At 35.4% G+C, this 26777-nt stretch overlaps 1 protein-coding gene across 2 annotated transcripts in view; it reads right to left on the bottom strand.

Moving 5' to 3' along the window:
- Positions 1-23723, bottom strand: part of LOC124642691 (potassium voltage-gated channel protein Shal) — a 91349-nt gene extending 67626 nt beyond the window's left edge. For both annotated transcript variants that reach the window (XM_047181293.1, XM_047181292.1), the window contains exon 1: positions 22609-23723. In XM_047181293.1, coding sequence (XP_047037249.1) covers positions 22609-23723 — 1115 coding nt within the window. The remainder of the gene's footprint in view (positions 1-22608) is intronic.
- Between the last annotated feature and the right edge of the window lie 3054 nt (positions 23724-26777).

Below are 26777 nucleotides of genomic sequence, written 5' to 3'. Positions count from 1 at the left end.
TGTAGAAGAAATTATAAAAGTTTATGTGACTAAATCTATATCGTAATAGTATATACTTAGTGGCGAAAATTTGTAATGTATACATGTGATTTTGTTCCTTTTTTACGCAAAACCTACTAGATCGATTATATGCTTATCCTTTTCCCAACTGCGATGGAGTCGGCTTTCAGTCGAGATGCGGCTGAGTACCAGTGTTTTACACAGAGTGAATGCATATCTGACCTCCACAACCCGATTCCCTTTACCAAGAAGACTGGCTGCCAGACTTTCTGGCCTCTAACTACCCGGAACGAGTGTCTGAGATGTTCAAATGTCAGCCGGGACCCACCACTTTATCAAGCCTTCCAAAATATGGAAGAACTCGTCATGACACATCCACAGACCGATTACGCCAAACGTTGCTTAAACTTACGAACGATCGATCCGCTTTGACTTACCCACGAGCTCTTTATTTTACCTCTCATCATCATCATCGTCTACCTAACCCAACTATGTTGGAGTCGACAACTAGTCTAACTCGATGCAGCTGAGTACCAATGTTTTACATGGAGCGACTGTCTATCTGATCTCCCCCGTAACGACTGCCATAGATGTCAGCCGGGACCCGCCTGTTTAACGTGCCCTCTGAAACACAGTCATTGGTGGCCAAGATATACTTAGAAAGTAAGAAACATAGAAACTAAGAAAAGTTGCATTTGTACTTTCCTGACCTGGAATCGAACACACACACTCACACTTGAGAGGTTGGTTCCTTCTTTACCCACTAGGCCACCACGACTTTTTTGACGGATCGACCGTGCCGTTTATAATCGATCCGCATTTCTTTGACTTAGCCCCAAGCTCTTCATTTGACTTCTATACATGAAAAAGTAAACTTTTAACCCTAAACCCGCCGCATTTAACGAAGTGAGAAGTTCTTGAAACACGTCAAGAGTGCCAGCAGTAAACGGTTGACCTAAATCCAGGTTTAACTTAATTGGCGAAGTTATTCTGGTTGCGAACGACTGTGAACTTATTTTTAGTTTTTTTTTTGCATTTTTTTTAATGGAGCAATCGATTTGTTTTGAGGTTTTGCAATGTAGGTGTCGTTTTGTGGTGTAGGTATGTACTGATTTATAATCTACATTGATGTTTTAAGGGTGAAGAGTGTGTTTGGTTGAACGCGCTAATCTCAAAAAATACTGATTGCTTAAAAACCAGGCATGCCTAGTTTGGGGTACCTAATTGTAAAACTTCTTTTACCTAACAGTTTTGGAAAATAAACGAGTAAGATTTCTTATTTCAAAAGTTCTTCCAGTGTTAAATAAACAATATTATATAAATAGAAAAACAAATACTTTTTAACTTGGTTGAGCAGAGTAGGTAATTCTCACAGAACCCGGATGTATTTTTAAATGTATAGTTTCCTATGTCCCACTTCACCTATTTTCTCGTTAAATAACCTATCTTATAAATAAATAATTTCTCAATAATCACTAATCACGATAGTTCCTTGTAATAATACAACAACTAACAAACACGTGATATAAACTTTATAATTAGCCCAACATTTCTTTGGCCGCCATCTTGGTTACAGACCTTCAAGGAACTATTGTTTAAAAGGTAACAAGTTACTTACTACTCTATGGTTTCTTCAGTACAGAGAAACCTTAGTATTGTGGTCAATTTATGTGTGCCATTGAACACACAAGGACGATGTAAATACTGATTTATTTATGTATTGTTACACGCAAGTGACCATGTGGTAAGAAATAGCGATTACTTACTTTTTTCATTTAATTACTTAATACGCTGACTAAGTGTGTTTGATTTTTTGTTACTTGAATAATAATGTTACTTGAGAACTTGGTTTATCCAAGCTTTTTACCTGACTGCCAAGAGGCGTATATTTATTGCACAAAACATTAACCTGTTATATTAAGTGCGAGTGCACTATAACGCAGTCGGCCTGATTGCGATTAATCAACTTGCTTTATTTTCTTCATGCAGGCATTTTTTTTTAAATTAAAGCAAAATAAAGGATATTTATTATACTTAAGTGTTTTATGAGTATAAGTGTAAACTTCCATACGATTCCTGAAATCCCCAACGTACATAAAAACTTTTCACACTAAAATTTATCAAAAGTCAAAGCTTAAATTGCAAATGGCGACTGCGACCACAGACAATTAATGTAATTAACTATGTCAATAATGAATTATGTTTTAAGCTTTCAATCAGTATGATCAGATGTAATTTGTAAATAAAGCATTCGTAAATAGACCGCAGGTTTCAATTTGGTTAGCTGTTAATTTACAGAGAATATATAGGTACTGTAATCTACATATCTGTAATTTAAAAAAAATTACAGATATATAGATTATTTTTTTTTGATGAACTTTGTCATTTAAATATTCGTTACGAGTCAGAAGCCAGAAAGTCAAACAACCAGTCTTTCTTGGGTGTATTGGGTTGCCCTGATAAATGGGTTCAGGAGGTCAGATAGGCAGTCGCTCCTTGTAAAAACACTGAAATTCAGCTGCATGTGGTTAGATTGGAAGCCGACCCCAACATAGTTGGGAAAAGGCTAGGCAGATAACTTATAAAAAAGAATATAAGTTTGTGTAAACTCATCAAGCCTAAATTAGAATTTGGTTTACAAATAAAAACTTTCTAAAAGATCTTCAAAGATCTTTCTAAAAGATCTCTCTTTTGAGTTTGAAATTCTCGAACCCACGAACCATGAAACATCTTACAAGATTAACATAGCATCCTACCCAAAACACATTTACAAGGACTCCACGAAACTTAATAAATAAATGGATCAATAATAGCAATCTGTGACGTCACAATCCGGAAATCGAACTCCCGTCCCTAACGTAATATCTCTATAATTCCCTGAAGAGAGTAATGAATGCATCTGGAGCAAACCCACTGGGCTTTCAGTTAATCTTGCAGGAATTTCCACCTTAATACCTAAGCTATAAGGCAAGTTTTCCTGTAACAAATTGTGTCTGAAAAGGTCTTATGCTGATTTTTTGTGTTGATTTAAAATTGGTCTTTGTGTTTAGGTGTTAAAGTTGAAAATGGTATGTGAATGTAAATTGGTAGTATATGTAAATACAATTTTAAATATTCATGTGTGTGTGTAGTAAAAAAAAATATTTTCATTGCTGATTGAGAATTTCAATTTGTTATAATAGTTTCAATTGTTCGATGTTATTTCAATTTTATTAATAAACCATCAAAGTAGATTGGGTAGGTTATTGTACCACCAAAATGTAAAAGAGAAACATATAGAATAACATTGTATATTCATCAGTTTTAAACAATATTATAAACATAAAATATAATTTAATACATAAAAATGAATTGCTATCCGTTAGTCTGACTAAAACTCGGTATCGTAAAAAATTAAAAAAATGTTTGTAGAGGTCCAGGGAAAGTTGAAACGATACGAAGTTTTCAATAAAAATAACAGGATATTCTTAATAAAAATACCTGGATAAAATTACGAATGCGTCGGCGCAGGTCCACTCCTAAAATCTATTCGCGAACAATTGTTGTAATTTCACGGAATTTAAGAAATGTTCGCACGCAATTTGTAACTGTTTGCCAAAAATTACACGATACATTTGTCTGGTACACACCGGTAAAATCTTGTCTTTTGAACTACCGTCACAAGAGGAAGTTACCTATTTGAGAACTAGGTACTAATTAATGTAAGCAGGACACAAACTATTAACTTATTTAGCAAGGATTCCAACGCTAAAACACACCGATTACAAAGCTAAAACAGAATTGGACAAAGATAATGTTGCCAATGTCTAGAGACATAGGAAACTTTGAGGTTTTATTGGGCAAGACAAAAATCCTTTCTCTAATGTTTATAAGCTAAAGATTTGTTTGCACGCGCTAATTGCAGAAACAACGGGACAGATTTGAAAAATCCTTGAATTTCACATTTCAGAGGAAGGCTGTAAGCTACTATTTATCATGGGTGCGCGAAGTAATTCCGACAGGATGTGATTTTTATATTTGTACTAAATATTTCTCTGAATCCATAATATTATTGTTTTTCAAACTATAATAATCACTTTTAAGGTTCACTCCTATTCCTAGCTTTTGTGTTATTGCGTGTATGAGTAACAAACATATACAAACATCCTAAATTCATACAATTATAAATAAACACATAATTTAATTAATTAAACACAGCATAACGAGAGAATTTAATATAAACAGTATATTTACTTACGGGTATGTTGTAGAGTGCTCTACTTGCATTCATTACTACCCCATGCAAGGGGTGAGTGAGTGTATCATTTGCTACCCCTTGGGGGTGATCGGGGAAAGTAGTGTGATATAACAAGGAAGTATATGGTTAAAGATTTATTTTGAATGGTATTTTAAATAGCTGAAAACTTGTGACTAATATGAAGATTATTTTATTTTGTAAAGAAATAAAAATAATTGAAATTGATTTAGTAATTAAATTCATAAATAACATTAATTGTAAATTAACAGCATTTTTTTTTTCAAATTTTCTCACTTTATGCCAACCATCAATTTTAAATTAGCCAGCTTCATAATAAAGGAGGGATTTTAATACCTACTTATTTTGATCTAAGTACTTCAACATAAAAAAACTATGTTTTGGAATATTAAGTTTGACTTTTATTAGGAAATCAAAACAGTCTTTAACACAACAAACAGTCTAAATAATCTTTAACAGTCTCTTATCTAGAGTCGCATCTATCTTCATGCATACTTTCACCACCCCCCTCATATATCATACAAACTGCCTGCAACAGAATCAAAAACCCATTCCCATTAATTAAAATAACACCGCAGAGACTTTAAACACACAAAACCACAAAATAAACATAACTTTGAATTAAGAAAACTACATGCAAAAGCTAAAAGGGTGCACTGAAGAATACTCCAGTAACACTGCAGTGCAGATGCAGGGAACACTCTTCATTTGCACTCGAGTGTAATCCAAATTTTCAGCTGCAATGTGTAAGATATATTTTCTCGTACATTCTAGAAAGTATTTATATTGGGTTGGTTGAATTAATGCTTTACCTAATATAAATTTTGTATAGTTGACCATGTATAAATTGGAATGTTGCATGTGCACGTCTAAGCTACGAATTATACGCGAGCAGTACGCAAAATTCGTGTATACTTTGAAATCACAAATTAAAAAACAGCATTACAAAATATCAGCGAGCAGTTTCCTATGGATGCGTTTTGGCTATGTACACTCTGTAAATACGCTTCAGGCTTAAACTGAAACTTATCTTTATAACAGTTTCCATTAAACTGGGTATAACTTATAGTTTTACTGGTATTCTGAAGGCTTATTTTGGATTAAGGGAGATTTTTGATCACTCATGCGGTTATCCTTTATCAATCAATGAAAATGTATATCGCATGTTGACATCGACAGAACTACTTCATGCACCCGGTTAAAACTGTACCGTATTTCTCGAATTAACTTAGAAAAAATAATCATTTTAACGCCATCATGATAAGAGTAATGGCCGAGAATAGCAAACTACATACAGTACACTAATATCGATTTCGGAAGTAGATAGTTTTTGTTCTATTTGCCACCCAGAGATTTGATTAACAAACAAGGTTAAAAAAGATACTGGAAAATTTATATTATGTGGCTTTTCAATCATTTATTTACTAAAGCATTCACTTTTACTTAAAGTAGCCTGCTAATCTATTATCTAACAATTGACCCATAAAAGTAGGTAAATTCATAATTAATGACTAAAACCAGTAAAGAAATTCTTTCATGACAGAACTGCGTGCCAATGTTTACAAGTTTTTTATAGCGAAGTCTGATTCATACATTGTTTACCCGCTAGTAAGGCTAGAATGGATAGTTTGCCAAAATACGAGAACTACGGTATTTTGTTACTGTTTTAACTCGTGCCTTGATGATACTACTTCAAGTTTACAGTTAAAAGAAGATGCGTAAGCTATTTTCATGACCCGTTTAAACTGCTTAACCAAATCATTGAAACTTCCTTACTATTAAAAAATAATTTACTTAAATGCGAAACTCTTTCATGCAAAAGCAACTGAAACCCAGATAATCTAGATAGAGGCAACTTTTATCCGGATGCGGGAAGTAGATCTCTTTGGACGAGGGTAGAACCTCAGCGTAATAGTAAACACTACAAATTTTAATATTTACAACGTTTCTTAATTAATGGTAATTCTTAATGGTATTTAAATTAAGTATCTAATGCACAAACTAAATCTTTATCTAAATAATATTATTATGTTTAATTATTTTATGTATCAAAAACTACCATTAACCATTCGCGCGGTCGTAGAAATTGGTCAAACTCAAAGAAACCAAAACTGATTTTCAAGAAAAATGTGCATGGCTGTTGCATTTATCCAAAACCGACTTTCACATTTAATAACTAACAGTTAAGATAACTAAATAGTACGATGAAAGCAACTCTCTAGTTAATTATCAAACGCTTGGCAGACCGCTCGGTAACTATTATCTCTGACCACTATTTATATCTAACTCATAACTCATAAATACTTCTCAATATATCATAACTACAGTTGATAATCACTAAATTGTTGCGTCGACAGATTTATAAGCCTGATCTTTAGGAGACGACGTAAGAAATTGGGGGACTGTTTCATCTCTGGTTTGTGAGAGATCTGATATAATGTTCAAAGGATCTCTATGCTATTTATATTGTATGTACAATTATATGTTTGAAGCCTGTATTGGTCAAAAATTTTCGACATAAATGGCTAATTACTGGCGAAAGAAAATATCGTGATAAAACCTGGACCAATAAAAATGCGCCTTTAGAATGGTAAAATGGTGTAGGCAATGGGTTGTCCGGGTTACTGGGTTGAGGAGGTCAGATAGGCGGTCGCTCTTTCTAAAACACTGGTATTTAGTGGCCTTCGGAACATGAGAATTATGTGTTTGTGTATATTTTAAGGCTGGCTCCATACCCACCGTCTCTGTTCTGTTCATAAAAGAAAAAAATCGGAAGGTATGGGGCCAGCCTAAACCTAACTAGGTCTTAAAAGATTTCTATCTCGAAAAAAAAACTAACAAAACATAAATCACTTCTTGAACAATAACCTAAAGTCTTGAGGTCACGAACTATAGTATATTTGTGTACTTATAAATATTTTGTGTACGTTATATTTCATGGTCGCACTGTAGGTAAGACTTCTGTTATGGTGTAGGTAAAATACAGAAGAATAAGTTCAGAAATCATTGACAGGCAAGGTACCTAAAGAGTAACCATGGAATTTCTTGCTTATGAAAAGCTACTTTTAGAATAGGGAACTAGAAACAAACTTGTTAACATTTTTGACACTAATAAGTGCTTGTAAAAGGCTGAATGAAATAAATGAGTTGACTGCGACAACGCGGAAGAATTTGTTTGTTTGTTTTAATGAATACAATATATTAAGAACCACTGATATGATTTGGAAAAATCTTTCAGTTTCGTAAAGTCCAGAAAAGTTAAAGACTATTTTTTCCGCGTGCGCAAAAGTGATTGCCGTAAATCATGGACGGATGTTAGTAATTAATTTATGTCTATGACAAAAATCCACATTAATTGATTCTACTCATCCGTATGTTTTGAAAATAATAAGTCACATTATTACCAATAACTATAACATTGCTATCTTATGAAATGCACAATCTTATCCATTGTTTTTTTTTAATGCTATTGCATGGGAAACCACCAAGCTGATGGTAATTGATTACTACCTACTATGGACTCCTGGTATAATATAATAAAGCTATCACAGGTGCTGTCCTACTTACATAAAGTTGAAATGACTTAAGTATAAGCCTATAATATTACCTGTTGTTATATTCATTCCTTTTTATTGTACCCTAATGGGCAAGAACAACGTTTGTTAGAAAAATAATTGTGTTTTTGTTTTTATATTGTTTGTTAGAGTTTATAGTCTTATTGTTTTTCTTATTTATTACCTAGATGAAATGAAATGAAATAAAATTAAGTCTAGGTTATCTATCAAATAAAGTAGTTTATGAATATGTGTCAAAGTAGTCACCATATACATATGTATGTAGGTATTCCTAAAGATTAAAACTTTGGAACAAATTGGAATACTTGTTAACTATATTTTTTAGCTCACTCAATATTTCTACACTCCAGTGTACAAATTAAACCTGTTTCACACCAATTAAACTCAAGCCTAAACCCGTTAAATCTCAAATAACGATCACGCTAACTCTATGTACGAATAAAGGTACGTTTTGAATGCCAACTGCCGACCGCACATGCCGCGCCTGCATGAAGTCGGCCGCAGCTGCACTACTGGTTTGTATGTATCTACATGAAATCGTTTTGGATCGAAGTGGCAGCAGCACATGCAGTAGCCCTTAGATATCAACGGCCTCACTACAAAAACTTAAACATCTTTTGAACACTTGTCAAAAAAAATGTGGCTGTAAAACGGACCTTATTTCTACGTCATAATCTGTCATTTTTTTAGACAAGTGTTTAAAAGTTTTTTGGTACAACGGCATTGTTTCCATGCAGTCGTGCGGAAGGCAGCTAGCATTCAAAAATAAAAAAATCCTTTGTTCCATATAAGCTGAAAATCCGCACTTTTCGATCGCCAAAATTACATGAAAAAGCCCCAAAAACACCCATCCTTAACTTCCTATGTGTTATTACAAGGAAGAAGAAGTGGCACAGTAAACTCCCCAGCAACACATGTCCTTCTATCTTAAAATTAATAGTTTAAAAAACTAAAATCACGCTAGTCATGTATTGTCATCAGAACTCAGAGCGTGTGAAAAATTTCATCCTAATTGAAGGCCGGGAAGTGGGTCTAGTTAAGAGTCCAAGATTTTCTCACATACATAGTTACAAGTGTAATATATGTGTGAAAAAGATTCAAAATGAACCTGAAAACTAACCTTTTGTTGGAACTTCATAGTTCTGGCATCGTTCCAATTTGTTTTGAAGTAACGCCTATAAAAATTCAACCGTCAATGTAGCTTATAATTCGCGCTGAGCCGGTTATAGTGTTCAGGTATTTATCGAGCTTGCCAGAGCTCAATAATGCATACATTTTAACCATGTTCAAAGCGAAAAAGATTGGTTATGATATTGTAATGATCGATCACAGGTAAGCAACTCTCAACGTGGCCGGTCTTTGGTTGGGTGGCCATCTATGTCATAAAGTCTTTATCCATGTTGCGAAAGGCACGTTAAATTGATGCTCCCGACTGTCATTTGTTTAGTAGCCAGTCTTACCAGAGGGTATAAGTTTGCCCAGGTAACAGGAAAGTTGAGATAGGCAGTCGCTCCATATAAAACACTGATACTCAACTACATTCGATTATACTGAAAGCTTAATTAGAAAAAGGCTAGACAGATGATGATGTAAACACAAATAAAAACTTCTAACATGTTAATTCGAACGTGCGTATCACATCAGACGTTTTATAGAGTGACTATAACTATTCTGACCGAGTCTGAAATGCCAGACGATGGCAATAACACCATTACTCAAGTTGGCAGGAATGTGCTAATCATAATGGTGTAATGTGCTTGCCAATCTTTGTATAGTACCTACTTGTATGTACTTTGATAGAATATGTTGATCTTTTTCTTTGTGTGTTTGTGACGCTATTTATCAGGCTGAACTTATTATCTTCTTCATATATGTAGTTCTCACAAACCTTAATGGTGGTCCGTAACTAAATTCAGAGCATAAGTACGTGCATAATATGACCAATGCCACTCTATTTGTGAAAACCTCATGGAAATCCGTTCAGAGTGTATCGTGAACAGACAGACGATGTCGTGCTAATTATACTAAAAATACCTATTATGAACTTGCAAACTTAACAAGAAAATAGCCCTAATCAATAAAATAACCTACACCTTTACTTGAATATTCCACTTGTGCAAAAGAATTCTCTCATGACGCAGTAACTGCGGTAAACACATAAAATATTACAAAAAAAAACAACAACACCAAAAAATAACTGACTATCAACACAGTTAAAATATTCTCTATCAACAAACAAATAATTTCACAGAAAAAAAACAAACAAATTTTCGAATCCTATGACCTTAGATTTCCCTTCAAAGATCAATTCTCAACGTCAAGTTCAATGACCGTTCGTATTTGTTATTATGGAATCAGCAGGTAGGGTACGGCTGATAAATTTATATCGATACATCGATGTTAGGACAGCCGAGGTCGATATATTGATTGACTGAGGTCGTCGGTATGCTGGGTTAACGATTATTTTAACTTTGAGGTGAGAAAAATATCTGTAAAGAGCTCCTGGCTAAGTCAGAGCCGATCGATCGATTATGAGTTTGAGCAACCTTTAAGGTCCGTGGATAGGTGACCATCTTATTATGTCGAGTGGGTCCCGGCTGTCATTTGAACATCTTTGGCGGTCGTTACGGGTAGTCAGAAGCCGGGTATCTGGGTTGAAGAAGTCAGATAGGCTGATGCGCCATGTAAAACATAGATAAGGTTAGAAAAAGATGAAAGAAATAATGTGATAACGGCGTGGAATGAATGAAAAATTATAAATTCGATATCATAAAAAAGTTGGCAAGCGAATGCTTATCCATTGTGACAATATGATAGATTCACATTGTCACATTTTTTCTTTCACAATTATCTAACACTGAAACATTACTATAGTGAATGGAAATAACAGTCGCCCAATCAAAACTACAAAAAAACTAGTCGGCCTAAAAAATCTGATTCATGAAATTTTATATTTACGGTACGGCTACATTTATTTCTTTCACACCTTAAGATGAATCATCCGAACTCCGAAAATTCCACATTTTGCCCACGATTTTACAAACAAAATCTTGATTCAACCTAAAAATCTTTATAGCCAAGTTTTCCTGTCTTCATAAAACTTATTTATTATCGAAATAACAGTTTTAAAGCCATTTTGTTATTGAAATTTAAGTGTGTTTACCACATAACATTTATGACATAAGAAAAAGTACTTTATAAATAGTCATCGAGAATGAACAATACTATAACTTTATTTAGTGGAGTTTCTTGCCGGTTCTTCTCCATGAGACCAACTTTTTGGAACAGAGCAAATAGTGTGACGTTTCGTAGCCTGTAAAGGTCTATTTGGAATAAAATAATGACTTTGAGTAATTATTGGTTACACTATTAGACTGTAGCAATAACCAAACTAGTTTCAGTTGTCAAATTACCGATTTTACAACTGAAAATACTTTGCAGAAAATAGCGACAATTTCGCGGCTGGTTATGAATTTGTTACAGTTAAGGTACGTTTTGAATGCTAGCTGCCGACTGCAACTGCTGACCGCACGTGCAGTGGCTGCATGAAATCGGTCGATATCTGAGGGTGACTGCACGTGCTGCTGCCGCTTCGATCCAGAATGGTTTCATGTAAATACATACACACCAGTAGTGCAGTTGCGGCCAACTTTGTGCAGTCGCGGCATGTGCGGTCGGTAGTTGCAGCTGTCGGTTAGCACTCAAAACGTACCTTTAAAGCACCCGTAAAATAAGTCTATTATGAAAAAAAACCTTCTATTTTAACTATATTCATAGTTAAATGGTGCAACTCAGGCTTACGAAAGTAAATTTTGTCCACCCCCTACTCGCTTCAAATAGTTATTTGAGTAGAATTACTTTAATTAGTGTCCATATGCAGTTAATTTATTGATATTTATTATTCACGATTTTTCCACAAAAATTCCAATACCCAGAGAAAAGCATAAAACTCTCTTTCTATGCATCCATCTTATTTTGTACCCATATCCTTTTTATTCCAAATTAAACGATTTGATTTGATATTATTTCAGCTTTTACCCAAAACGGTGCATTCTCTCGAAAGTACAACAAACCAACACACTCATCTCAATTTAGACGAGTAACATTGTGCCAACGACCGTAAATTCGTTCCCCGTTTAATGTTCCCACTAAAATGTGTTATTAAACACTTTTAGCACTATATAGAGACTCGGGGAGTTATTAAAGGTCCACATTTCGCGAAAACTGCCCCACAGGGCCAAAGGGTCAGGATATTAATATTTGAACAGCAAACAGAAAAATGTATGTGAACCCAACTGTATTAGAAAAGGGTTGATATGAAAAAAACATTGATTCTGAAGGAGTATTCGCTGGGGTAAGATGGAGTATTGATCAAGTATTTATTGTGAATATTTTTGTATACTTAGGTACAGAATTATCTAAGTAGCTAAAACAATATGTATGTTGAGATATCTTGTCTCTAAATATATTCTATTTTTTCCTGAAATCTTGTTTTTTTTTACAGCTACAACATTCTAGCTTCGAGACGTCTTCCTAGAAACGCGATAATAAAATGATCAAAAATTACATTTTTGAGGTTTTCAGTCTCAAGCATGCTAAGTATGTATACTATACCTATATGAAATATGCATTAAAATAAACTACAAATAGACTATACTTCATTACACAAAGGTTTATTTATCCTTTTAGCGAGACGATATAGAATCTTAAATAACAACTGTTACCACCGAACACAATACTTGACTCCTACTTACACACGACTATAATCCTCCTAATATAATTAGCGCTTACACTTACTATTGATCACTAAGTAGCCGGCATAATTATAGCATCATCCAGGTATCGAACCTTGAGCAACTGACGCGCGATCCGCCATTGACCCACTAACCAACGCGACATCGAACCATTTCGAAATACCCAAGGCTGAGGAGTTTTCTTTTTTGTTTACATTTTCACTTTCAGTAAATAAATGAGCTCGTAGCTAACGGCCGCTTCTATATTCTATCTATCTTTTGATAAAGATAGAATTTTGACATAAGCCCCAAACAAGACGTAATGTCGTAAATTCCTATCTCTGGTTAGCAAAATAAAGATAGACATTGGGAACGGCCGGTAGCAGCTTACAGTAGTTGCAGAGGTCATCCATCGTAAGGTTAAGCAACACTTGGTGTGGTTGGTCCATGGATGGGTGACCGTCTATGTCATAGCGAGGTCCTCGGTATTTCGGAAGGCATTTTAAATTCTTACATCTAAGCTGTCATTTGAACATCTTTGTTACGGGTAGCCAGAAGCCTGAAAGTCTGATAACCAATGTTACAAAGGGGTATCGGTTTGCCAGGCTAGCTGGGTTGAGGAGTTCAGATAAACTGTTACTCCATGTAAATTACTTGTACTCAGCTGCATAATGCATGCTTAGGCTTAGACTGGAGACCATCCCCAAAATAGTTAAGAAAAGGCTAGTCAGATGATTTAGTAAACAAAATGAGGAAATAAGAAAAGTATTTTTTAAAAGATTGGAAAATCATTGGAATTTAAATGGATGTTTTTCTTGGAAATCTTTTTCTTCGTTTAGTAAGTATGCGTTGCTTTTCTTTTGCAAATTACTGACTCTTTGACTCATAATTGAAGGCAAACATGATCTTTGTAACGGATGTACTATTCGTAGAAAATGAAAATTTAAGTTTGTTTATTTATTTATAATTCCTTAATGGCAAAATAGCTGAAACGAATGTGATGGAACTGGATCGGTAAGTAATAACTGGACTTCAGATTTCTATGTATCTACTATCTCACCTATACTTAGGGCTGCCATCCGTCCGGGTTTCCCCGGATTTGTCCTCGTTTGGAGGCCGTCCGGGCGGGGTTTCAAGAAGTGTCCGGGGAAATCCCGGACACTTTTCATGTTGCACCTCATTGAATTAAGGTACATGTTAATAGTAAATGGATTACAAATTAGGTCCTATTATTTTGTTTAAGAAAATCGTACTCGTTCGGGGAAAAAATGCGATATACGCCAAATGTCCGGGTTTTTTTAATGTTTGTCCGGGTTTGGCGAAATTCGCGATGGCAGCCCTACCTATACTCATTGTCTTTGTATGTGGTCTGTCACTGTACCTATTAAAATAAAATAAATAAATTACTTTTAGACTGGGTGCGAGAATTAGTTGCCATGGGCTGAAATCGCTGGTGGAAACTGGGGTCATAATATATAAAATAATTAATAATGCAAACGATAAAACAGCTTATATTGTACCTTAAAAAAAAACTTTTACAATACGACTAAAAGTCTCAAAAATCAAGCTCAAAAATCAATTTGTAGCCATTCCTATTGACATATTTTCCATTCACATGTCTTTAGAAACACAATAGAAAAATACAAAAGCTATTTGTTTGTCCCAAGCTTCGTCACGTGAACCGTAGACGGATTATTAAGTATTTATAAAGTACGCAAAAGGTGAACAAACAAACAGGTCATTGCTTTTATTTATATATCAAAATATTAGAGGTAGGTAGAACCAATGCAGAAAGTTCATCATTCAAAGTTTATTAACCTAAAGTTAGTCTATAATGTTTGTAGTTCAACATTTTTTTCAGTACTTATTGATATTTGTGCTAGTCAAATTATGTTTAAAAGTAAAATAATTCCACTAACTACAATAAAATAAAGAACGTATATAAAAGTATATGTAGAGTGCTGTTTGGGCATCGAACTATTAGGTAACGTGCCCAGAAGACTGGCTGCATTGCCACGTTGAATGGCAATACTAATTCTTTTTCCAAAGAATAAGCCAGTCTTCTGTCTACGTGAAGCACCGACAAGTCTTTTCGTTATGTCAATTCATATTGCTTTAGTTTTTTTGTCATGTTTTTTTTTTCACTGGGACTTACCTATTCCAAAAAGCCTAATTATGACGTAAAGCACAATTTTCACCCACAGTAACACATTTCTCTAACAAAACCAAGTTCCTTCAGAAGTTAAGCACAGCTACACACGTTAAATTGCCCCCACAAATCAGAGGTCACCTTGGTCAATTGTAAATGCGACGTGCCCAGTTCATTAATTCCTAAACAACATAGAAACGAAACGATTTTTATCACGTCGTAAAGGTACTCTTTAGAGAAAAACGACAGCCGCACGTGGACTTTGCAACATGGCACGGCGAATCAAAAAAAGTAATCAGTCCATGTTTTAGATAACTCTAAATTAATTGACATGTACTTTTTCTTAAATAAATAACAACGAAGATACAACACGTTTGAATTAGGTACTTTTACATAAACGTAATGTCACAAACCAAAACGTACATGCCTTATAAAAATGTTTGAAGTTTTGTTAAAATAAAAAATATCGATCCAATATTTTTTGGTAATCCATTTCTACTGCTAATTAGAATCACTATTTTTTAACCTTGTCATCACGCCTTTTACAGTAAGGGAACATATGAAACCTTTTCTAAGGAACGTAATGAAAGCGTGTGATGAGCGACTGGTGTGTGTATCCGAGATGTACCTTAAGGTTTTCTTTGTAAAATTAAGCCTGAAAGTATGTTTTCTTTATAAGGCAGGAACACGTGTGCTGTTAATTTTATTTAGGGGTCGTTTCTCAGTTTTCAGAGCGTCCCTAAGGAGCTTCTTCAAGGATGAAAGTAACGTATTACCGTACTTGAAGTGGTGTCTACTTTAACATGTAGTTAATTTTGTCTAGGTTAGTTTAGTTAAAACGTGACAAAGTTTCATTATTTTGTTGAGGTCTCGTTTAAGTTTAAACCCGAAAATATAATAATTGTTCACGGTTTCACTCTCTTACCGGGGAAATCTTCCCGTACCTAAATAAAATATAGTCCTCTGTTACTCGGTGATAGAGTAACTTCTCAATAGTGATTTTTTGTCAAATCGGCTCAGTAGTTTCGGAGCCTTTAGGGTACAAGCAGGCGAACAAAAAAATGTCTCCTCTTTGTTATTAGTCGTATAAATATTCCTAACGTTTTATTCAAATACAGGCATAATTATTCCCTGCAGCAAACCATATAAAACTACGCTACCTCGTAACATTACTATGTTAAGTATCCCCACTGTAGACGAGCTCGTAAATGCAAGATCCCCGGAGGCTGTTTACTCAACGTGTGACGAGCTGTAAGTAGCTAGATCTAGTTTGCTTTAACCCTATGTAGCCGTAACGGATAGGGTTAAAAAATCGTATCACAATACTGACTCAGTCGCACCATTAGAGCCAGACAGCTAGATGAACATCAACATTCACACATCACAACACCTACCTTCACAACACAAATACACACACTCATTCACACAACAAATAATAATAGTGCATTGCCTGTTATCCGCCACTCTTTCGACATATTATCATTATTGTTATATTAGTGTACTTCATAATTGGCGTAATGTTTTGTATGATGATTTAATGTAACGTACTGTAAGCTGTGAAGTTACCTATCATAAATAAATAAATAAATAAAAAATTAAAGCGTAAAAAAGTCGCGAAAAGTGATATGCCAAGTACAAACATGTAGTATATCGGCCTATCATATTTCGATATATGAATCTATATTGAAAAAAAATATAGTAAAAAAAAAAAACTAAAAACACGCTTGTCATGTACTGTCATCAGAACTCAGAGCGTGTGCAAAATTTCATCTTAATCGAAGAGCGGGAAGTGGGTCAAATTAAGATTCCAACATTTCCTTTCATATATACATAGTTACAAGTGAAGCTAATAAAAGCGCGTTTAAAGAGATAATAAAGAAGAACACTTTTTTGTGTTACAATTAATTTATAATACATACATATACCTCCATTTTTAATCAACATTTACCCACCACCCTACACCAGACGAGCTCGTAAATGTAGTATCCCCGGAGGCTGTTTACTCAACGTGTGACGAGCTGTAAGTAGCTGGATTTAGTTTGCTTAACCCTGTGTAGCTGGGGGCGGATTGTGGAAGTAATTATAGCATGCCTGCGGTTAGGGTTATTATTTAAGGGTTGGTTCTTGTGGTTTTGGTTGGTTTTCTGTGTACCTGGTTAAAAGTGTACACAAGTTATATGTATATGCAGTCTAGTACTTGAAGCACTTGCTCTTCAGTTACAAGTGTACAGGTTCGATTCAAGGCCAGGCTAGTACCAATTTAGTTTTTCTAAGTTACTTGTATACCTACCTCCTTTTTTTAAGTAAGTATATCTTAGGGACTGGCTGAGTAAAGGTCAGGAAAGACATCTTGATAGAACAAGGATTTTGGAATCTGAAATTGCCAATCTGCCTTGGTCATACGTGGTAATTAACGCGCATTCCTTCTCTGTATTAGAATAGGCGTGCGCCCTGCAGTAAAACAATGAAAAAAGAAAGAATATCTGATGATGGACTATATTTACTAACCTGATACGTAGCCACGAACTCCACAATTCAAAAATATTTCAAATCAAATTAACCTACCTACACATCCATTTACATAAAAAAACCTTCTACCCACTTCCATTCCTATTAAAGAACGGATTTCATTAAGCTATCACGACTTAATAACACCATACAATCTTCTCCAAAGGAAAAGGCTCAATTCTCATTACATTCGGACCACTGGGTCTCTTGACGGAAAAACATTTTTCTAATTCAAAAAAGTATTTTTCATTCCCTTAAAAGAGTTTCCTTATAACTTTGCTAATAATGTAACATTACAGATTTTAAAAAGGGCTCCTTTCCTTAACTATTTGTGTCACTGTTAAGGACCTCATAGTTTACGCTAATTAAATGTCAATGCTAATTAACTATGCATTTCTGAAGTTAGATAATCAAAATCAAAACTCATTTATCCAAACTTGGCTGCAAAACAGCACTTTCCGAACGTCAAAAAAAATTACATAAGACAGCCCCCAAAACGCCCACCCTTCACCACTTCCTATGTGTTTTTGCTGGGAAGAAGAAGTGGCGCAACAAACTCCCAGCAACACATGTCGTAGGTTAATAATTGACAACTCACTAAAAGTATTTTAAGAAGCTTCCCAAAAAGGAGGAGTTTATAGATTCGGATTTTGTCTTTGTCGATTTTTAGAAAACTGAACTTTTTTTTCAATCATGGGAACCATGAAAAGAAGTCCCCATAATCGATACTATAAAATGACAACACATTTTTGAAACCCCATATGCCATTAAAAACATTGAATTTTGTATGGAGTCGTGTTGGCGATGGATTTTCTTTGGACAGATAAAACACGCTTTCAATAAATAATTTTGAAATATCACGCTCATTTCCCATTTAGGCAGAGAAATATATATATATAATATACAAAAACATGTATTTTTACTTCGTGAGAAAATTTGAATCGTGAATTAAGGTTTAACCAAACAGTAAGTTGGCCTAAAAGTTGCATTAATTAGTTTAAAATGTATCATATTTTAATGTAACTAAAAAAATTGTTTTCTTTGCCTTTTACTGCGAATTTCTATAACCTAACCATTGTCTTTCAATGGATAATTTATATAGAGCTAATGTCAAAATTGAATCTCTAATACCTACCTGTTTCAATTAAACATTAGATAGGTTATAGACAGACGCCGTAATTGGTATCCTATATCTTATAAAGATCACATATAACTGAGAAAAATTGTATTGATCCTAGAATCGAACCTTGAGAGGCTGGTACTTTAACAAATAGGCCAGCCGAAAAAAATAAACCGAACATAACATAATACTTATTCTTTAACTAAGAAAATTGCATACATGTCTAACTGCACATATGCAGTGTTATAATCAATACTGTTTAACCACTTATGTATCGCAGTAACACAATCCTGTTAGAGTTTATTGTATTGCTGTGTAATCCTTTACTCGTGTACACTTCGCGTTAAATAGCTTTGCTGGTCTGAAGTTAGCTGCTAGTAACTTCATGGTAGTCAAAATGCATGAGTATTTTGCCCGCAAATATACATATAAACTAGATTTTCGCCTGCGGTTTCACCCGCATCCCAAGATAACTGCTTCACGTAGCCAGATGGTGACAAAAACCTAACCTATCCTATGCCCTTCTCCTGGGTGTAAGCTATCTCCTCTCTAATTTTCAGCTTAAACGATTCAGCCATTCTTGAGTTATTAAATGTGTAATTTACACGACTTTCTTTTATATATATAGTACAGGATCGAATCGATAGGCGTTCTTCATCGATCTGCTTACCGATTGAGAAGACGTAATAAATAAGATAGTCAAATTGTATGTTCACAATATACTACTGACCAATCGGTAACTTCGAAAATGAAAAGTTATTTGAGCTGAATTTTCTTTAGATTAATCGAGGAACTATGTGTACACTCATCTCCTTAGCCTTTTCCAACTGTGTTGGGGTCGGCTTCTAGTTTAAACGGATGCAGGTGAGTACCAGTGTTTTACATGGAGCGCCTATCTGACCTTCTCAACCTAGTTAAACGGGTAAGGGCTCTTTGGTAAGACTGGTTGTCGGACTTTCTGGTTAACCCATAACGAGAGAATTACAACTAAACCTATTTATCTAGTTCACCTTGTTTAAACATGTTTCGTTTACGGATAAAGTTATAATTTTAATGATGGATGAGTTTCTCACTGACTTTTTCGAGACAAAAATGTTTATCTCGAAAAAGTCACTGATAAATATACTTAATTGTACTTGAGAATGCTAATTCCACTACATTAGACTGAAAACCGACCCCAACATAGTTGGTAAAAGGCTCAGGAGCTGATCATATAGATACGTATGCAACATCACTTAACAATAGCAAAAAAAAACACGCCCATCCAATCCAATCATTATAAGTTTCTTTTCACCCATTTCTCAGCCGCAGCCGCGAGCAGAACTAGCATTATATTCCTTATACCATCAATCAGCCTCACCCATTCCTCGAGATCCATATTTCAAGCAAAATAACGTCAATATATTACTCTGTCTGTGTGTTTGTGGGAATAAAAAGGGAAACAAGATGTTTTCTTTTTGTGTATAAACTTGTATTTGGAGTGGTAAAGTGGGTGGGATATTTGGTTAATCATAGTCAAGAAGGTCTCAAAAAAAAATATGTACTTATTTTTTAATAATTTTACGCTCATTTTGTTCAATAAAAATTATGTTTCAAACATTTTTTTACATTATTTTTTTAAACAAAACTTAAGATATTCTGAAGCTTAAATTAAATATGCATTTTACTTGTATATAACTATGTAAGTTCATAAATAATCTTTTAGTAATCTTCCAAAACTAAGTCCTTTTAGGAATCATTCAATCAATTCTATTTCATCCTATATTCTCAAATCTACTACCCTATGCACGTGGCTCAATTTTGACACAATTTATGCAAAACATACCAACTGATCTTCTAAAACCCGCCCTAAACTTTTCAATCTATTTACAGACAGATATTTTTAGCCTAGTAGACCAACATACACGACCTTGAGTCAGTAAAAAACCATGGCATCAGGGTTATAAGTTCGAATCCACGCTTGTTCTATGTTATTCAAATGTATGCACATACGTTACCATAAGTGGACAGCCCTACACCATGAGGCATGGAAAACATTCACCCTGATACGAAAATACGCTATAAACATGTTGATTATCATTTATAAAGGTTTTTTGTTAGTTTATAATGTTTATAAACGGTAATTAATTTATAATGAGATATAGGGCCAAGTTTACTGACAGCAAAAATGACAGTTTTTTTAGAACAACTGTTAACTTTCAAAATTGAATGTAAAAATTCATAGTAAACGATTGGTTAAAAAAAAATGACGGTAATGTTGTTGATGAACTTGGGCTTTAAGCTGTATAATATGTCTTAAGTAATGATATCTATAAAGAAAACTATTAACTTATATGTTTTATAGATATAATAATCATGTCCTGGATTTCGATATATGTACTTACTATCAGTACTAATAGAATTTGTCTAACACTTTTTAATGTTATTTATTGGTATAGGTATTTATAGTTTCTTTAATTAATTGTAACTTATTTTAATTATACTTGAATACAACTTACCAAGAAGAAATAAGATCATAATTAAAAAACCTTTTCTACTACTGCTAGTTAAAGCCTACTTCGTAGCAAAGAGAACACCTACGCCGTAGCAGAAGGGACACCTACGCCGTAGACGTTCAGATCCTCTACGAAAAATAATTTTATCTCATTCCTTACTTTCTGTACTTCTTATAAATACGAAAAAGAGTTTGTTTGTTATTCTTTTACTCTAAAACGGCTGAACCGATTTAGATTACATTTTCCTCACATATAAGTGGTAGCCTAGAGATTAACATAGGATACTTTTAGGTACGATACGTTAGTACATGCTACAGATATTTATATATTTCAAACCATGTTACATTTTAACCTGCTACCTGTTCTAAACTAAAAATCTCTCCCACATATAAACGTCAATCAATATTGAGTGTTAAGCGCGAACTGTCAAACTTGCCTGACGTGTGACGTACATACATCCTCTCCTTTAAGTTTTGTAAGAAGAAGGTTTTATACTCTAGCTTTTATACGGAGGGAGTTGGCAGAGTTAATGGTGTGGAAAGATGTGAGATGTTTAAATATAGGTAGATATAGTTTTTATTATGTGTGTTACACCATTTTAAATTAAAAAGAAATTAAAGTATGAATAATTTTGGTGACACAAATGTAGTAGGTACTGCGAAAATTTAATATAAAAGAAGATAAGTCAAATGTATGCAGATTTAAATAATTTCGTTACGGGTATTTAATCATTTACAGCAAGTTTCTATCTCCCGAATATCCGTTGATTTAAGATTAGAGACTTAATTATGACACCATAAATTGCAAATCAATTGTTAAATAGTGTATAGAAATCCACGAAAAACTACTAAACAGTGACTACGGAGTGAATATATTAAAATACTGCATTAAAAACGAAATCAGGTCCAATTTTTGTATCAAAAACTGCAATGTATTTGATGTAGCCGAGATGCAGTTCATCTGTTATGACATCAAATGAACTTATGCTTTACGCGTTGGTTTAATGCCAAAAGATGACAAAAAGAAAGTGAAATAACCCATTATACTACTAACAGCTGCTAGTTAAGTAACAGCTGGTTTTATGAAGAAATGTGTAAGCACAGTAAACAATATTACCAGATTTCAAGTTATTTTTTATGTTTTCCAAATAAATGTAGAGAAAAGTAATAAAATTGCACGACTTTTAACACAAAGAGTGTAATTATAAGTTACAACTTAATACTGTTTTCGATTCAAAAGAAAATCTTTACACAGTCGTCTCTTAAATCATTAAACCGTACATTTACATTAACCAATAACGAGAGCAGAAAACGACATCAATTATAACTTAATCTGAAATGTCACAGATCTCATATAGCTTTACAGCCCTCCAGAGCAAAACGAGACAGAAAATCCGCAGCGACAGCAAATAATTAAATAAAAACACCGCATTTCACGCACCGTATTTGCTGACCGTAACCAGAAAAACAAGCTCCCAGGAGACCAAAAACATTTGTCCTCAAATCCCCACAATGCCTACTGTGCAAATGAAAAATACACGAAATTAAAACGCTTGTAAAACGTCGATTTCAAGTAAAACATTTTACGGTGTCGAAACGGCAAATCGACGCCATGACACATATTTTCCCGCGTTCATATTTAATGGCGTCGACAGGTGTCAGATATGCGCAACATTTTGTTTAATGGATACCGATGCATCGCTGACCGATGACGATCAATACATTCCCAATAGCTTTGATTGGTTCTGTAATCAATTAATATTGAAGTACTCACCCCAGCGTCGTCATTGTCACGATGGTGTACCAGAAGGCGGCAGGAATGGATGTGAAATTGGTATCTTGCTCGTTCTTCTCAGCGTAGAACATCACTGTGGCGAAGATGATGATGGCCATCGCCAACGAGAATACCAGGAAGCCCAGTTCACTGGCGCACGACTTCAACGTGTAACCCAGGATACGCAAGCCTTGAGAGTGCCTGGAGAACTTGAAGATACGGAACACTCTGAACACCCTCAGGGTCACGAAGGCTCCCGACACGTCATCGTTGTCGGTTATCCCGAGACCAATGTAGTACGGCAGGATGGCCACCACGTCAATGATCGACATGACTGATCTCACGAACTTGCAGCGATCCGGCGCTGCGAACAGTCGGAGCAGGTACTCCGCTGTAAATATCATCACACACGCTGTGTCTAAGCAGAAGAACACGATTTTGTACCGCTCGCCACACGGCAGGGTCCCAGCGCGGCCGGGCCGGTGGCCGCACGGCACTGTTTCCACTACGTTCGCCATCACCGACACCGCGATGAAGAACCCAGTCACATAGTAGAATACCAAGGCAGCAGTCGAAGTGTGGGGGTTCTCGAACGCTCGCCACATCTTCTGCCGCAAGTCTGTCAGTTGGGGCAGGCTCTGATCTCCCGCCTCACTTAATTTATCGTCCATGAGCCTCTCGGCATTCTCCCGTTTCCTATCTCTGTAGTCCTCATAGCAGCAGTCTCCGATCACGTCAGGTAGGATCCCAAAGAAAGCGAGCTCCTCGTCGTATCCCGTCAAACATTCGTGTTTGGGGTAGTGCAACTTGCCAGTTCTGTAATAATTTAGTATGTGTCGGAATATATCCGGGTCTCTGTCGAAGAAATACTCTCTGCTGTCTTCGTCGTAGAAGAATTCTCTCTCGGTGGAGCCGAGGAGGGAGTCGGGGTATTTCTCGAGGGTGTTTCGCCATGTCTCGAAGCGTCGTCCGGAGACGTTAATGAGGAGCTTCTCGTCTTCGGCGCGGCGGCGGTCCTTGGGGACTGGGGGCGGCGGCAGCGGGTGCGTGGCGATGGGAACCCATCCGATGGCGGCTGCTCGGGCGAAGGGCAGCCAAGCGGCGACGGACGCCATAGCGCGGGCGGCGTGAGCGGCACCGCCGCGACTACTGATGCCCCCCCTCGTGCCACTATTTCGGGCCGCCCAGATGAGCGCGGTGTTGCCACACGCAGAGTTTAATTACGAATATCGTTGGACATTGTTTTCTGTTCTATTTTTGAGTGTTTAGTCTCGTTTTGTTGTTTATTTACATGCATTTTGTGATGTTAAGTTGTGTTTGGGTTAGTTTTTTTGCATTTTAGAAAAGATGAAAGAAATAAAATCAGTGTTCCTTGAATGAAATTACAAAATGGAATAATTGAACTCACAGTGCTCTTATCTTAATTTCTAAGAATTTTACTTTGAATGCTTACCTCTTACTACGATTGATTATTCTGTTTATTATATTTTTGGCCTACGAATATCTTTGTTTTAGAATTATCAAGCTTACCTACTTTAATATACCTATCTATATTGCAATACTGAATTTATTTAATCTAAAATCCATAGTGGAAAACTTATGTAAAACATGAAACATTTTTTAAACTCAAGCATACTTATTAACCAGCAAATAAATAAATACATTATCTCACAGGTTTTTCCCCGAAAAATATTTCTCCCCACTTTCCACAAACAGGGGGAAATTTTCCCGCCATGAGCAACCCTCTCCCGGGAACAAGCGCAGTGCGCAAGCGTACACCGTGACGTCACTGCCTAATAAATTGATTTTCAGCTAGCCATCTCACTCTAACGCACCAATATGCACATCATAGCATCTCTCTCCCACACTTTTAAGCTCTAGTGACCTTTTGTATATTTTTCAGTACGAAGATTTTTTCAAAGGCCTTTTTTCTTCAGGAAGTGAAAAGATCTGACTTCAGCTTTGGGGCAGTTTTTATTTTTTAACGCCCAAACTGAGCTGGAGGCGTAAAGTTAAGCGTGGGGTGAGGCTTGGAAAGTGATGGGTGGGCGCTGGTTTGGCCATGAGAAACGCGACTAGCTGTTGCGGGTGGCCTATATTTTTTTTGTCTTAGAGCGTTTCTTTGTTGCTTATTGTTTTTATTTTGTATCAAGATGTATCATTGTTTACATAACCTGAAATAATGTAGATTATTATACTACTTATTAATTAAATATTACTTATTTATATCGACAGCGATGGGGATGAATTCTTTGATCCTTATTAGTTTTTTTTTACTAGGATAGTTTTTGTCTTTATTGTAAATATGCTTTATTGTAATAAATCTTTGTTTAAATTTAATGATCAACATTGAAATTGGCCTGCTGGGCTGGGTTCTCATTTGGTGCGAATTTCAGACACTAGTACTAGCTGTTCTCCGTGGTTTCATCACTTTCCACAGTCGAGTACTGAGTACTTTTGGCAAGAAAGACCTACAGACAGACAAAGTAATGTTCTTTCTCATTTGTTTAGTAAACTTTTAAAATATTTTACATATTTTTTGGAGCAAAGAGACTTTGCATCGATCTATCTATGTATCTATAGAAATCCATCATTCAAAATCACTCATACCATACTTATACGAAAAACTCATAGTAACCCAGTTACGTTCATATCCCATGCTTTGTATGGGATATACAGGGCCCCCTAAGTGCATATACTAATAAATCTTTATAGTAAGTATATAATCCTAGCGATTTGGCTTCCCTTGTATTTTCTTACTAGCTTTTTCCGGCTGGTTTCCTTCGCTTTATTTTTTCGAAAAGAGAGGAAAAAACACATTTGTTTTTATAGTAGTGGCAATATTTGTACGACAGGTGTTAACTTATGCCGGGGCTGCGGGATTGTTTGAAAGAGTTACCGCGGCCCTGGTCCATGAACGGCTCCAGAAGGAACCTGGTGGATTTTACTCAGTACGAGTCAGACACTCCCCCAAGCTGCAGACACAGTGGGAGGTGTCATTTGATGATTTCAGATCACAAAAAACTGTGGTGAGCGTTATTTATTTGAATGGTTTTTACTGGGAATGGCTGCTTATCTGAACTAGCATTCCTATTAGATAGGACTTTAAAATATTTAAGCCAACAAACTTTCTGATTCAAGAGTACCAACGACGGCTTTTAGAAGTAACATCTCAATGTGCTTTTTCGAAGAGATTTTATACTCAATTTTTTTTCGTTGTAAACGTTTATTAGACCATTTATATAAACAATGACTTCACACGCTTTTGAAAGTCCTAATTTTTTTGAGATAATAGTTTCCTCATTATTTGTTAACTCCACATGATTTTCGGAGTCCCCCTCAACAAACTGAAATAACCTCCACATCTACGATTTACCATTATTTAGTCAACCAGTCTCTCATTTTAACTGTCACAGAATATAACCACAAAGGAATACATAGTTAATCCTTCAAAGCCTTGCCTTGTTGGTAGTTCACAAAACTAAACCGAGACCCGATAGCTTTGACAAGATTAGCGACATTTGCATAGACTATAGATGTTAAGTTATTGGTGACCGAGATATCTGGGAGCCAGGTTGTGAATTACGTCGGTTATTTTGAATCATACTTTTTGAATTTACGTACATTACGTCGGTTATTTTGGATTATATTGTGTTTTAAACGAATTAGTAAAATATCATCCAAACTAATATTATAAATGCGAAAGTAACTCTGTCTGTCTGTCTGTCTGTCTTTCTGTCTTTCTGTCTTTCTGTCTGTCTGTCTGTTTTTTCTTCACGCCTAAACTACTGAACCGATTTGTGTGAAATTTGGTACAGACATAGTTTGAAACTTGAGAAAGGACATAGGATAGTTTTTATTACAAAAAAAAATAAAAATAAAATTATTCCGGACATATAGCGCCATCTATTGGTCAAATCAAAAATCTGCTGGTAGTCACTATTCTACGCGAACGAAGTTGCGGGCAAAAGCTAGTTTAATATAAATAAAAGTCGTTGTGGCCTAGTGGGTAAGAACCAACCTCTCGAGTATGAGGGCGTGGGTTCGATTCCAGTTCAGGCAAGTACCAATGCAACTTTTCTAAGTTTGTATGTACTTTCTAATTATATCTTGGACACCAATGGCTGACAAAAACGTGAAGGAAAACATCTTGAGGAAACCTGGACTAT

The sequence above is a fragment of the Helicoverpa zea genome, chromosome 25 (genome assembly GCF_022581195.2).
Source record: "Helicoverpa zea isolate HzStark_Cry1AcR chromosome 25, ilHelZeax1.1, whole genome shotgun sequence".
Classification (NCBI taxonomy): domain Eukaryota; kingdom Metazoa; phylum Arthropoda; class Insecta; order Lepidoptera; family Noctuidae; genus Helicoverpa; species Helicoverpa zea.
Note: the sequence above shows the minus strand (reverse complement) of the source record. Positions and strands in the feature narration are given on the sequence as shown.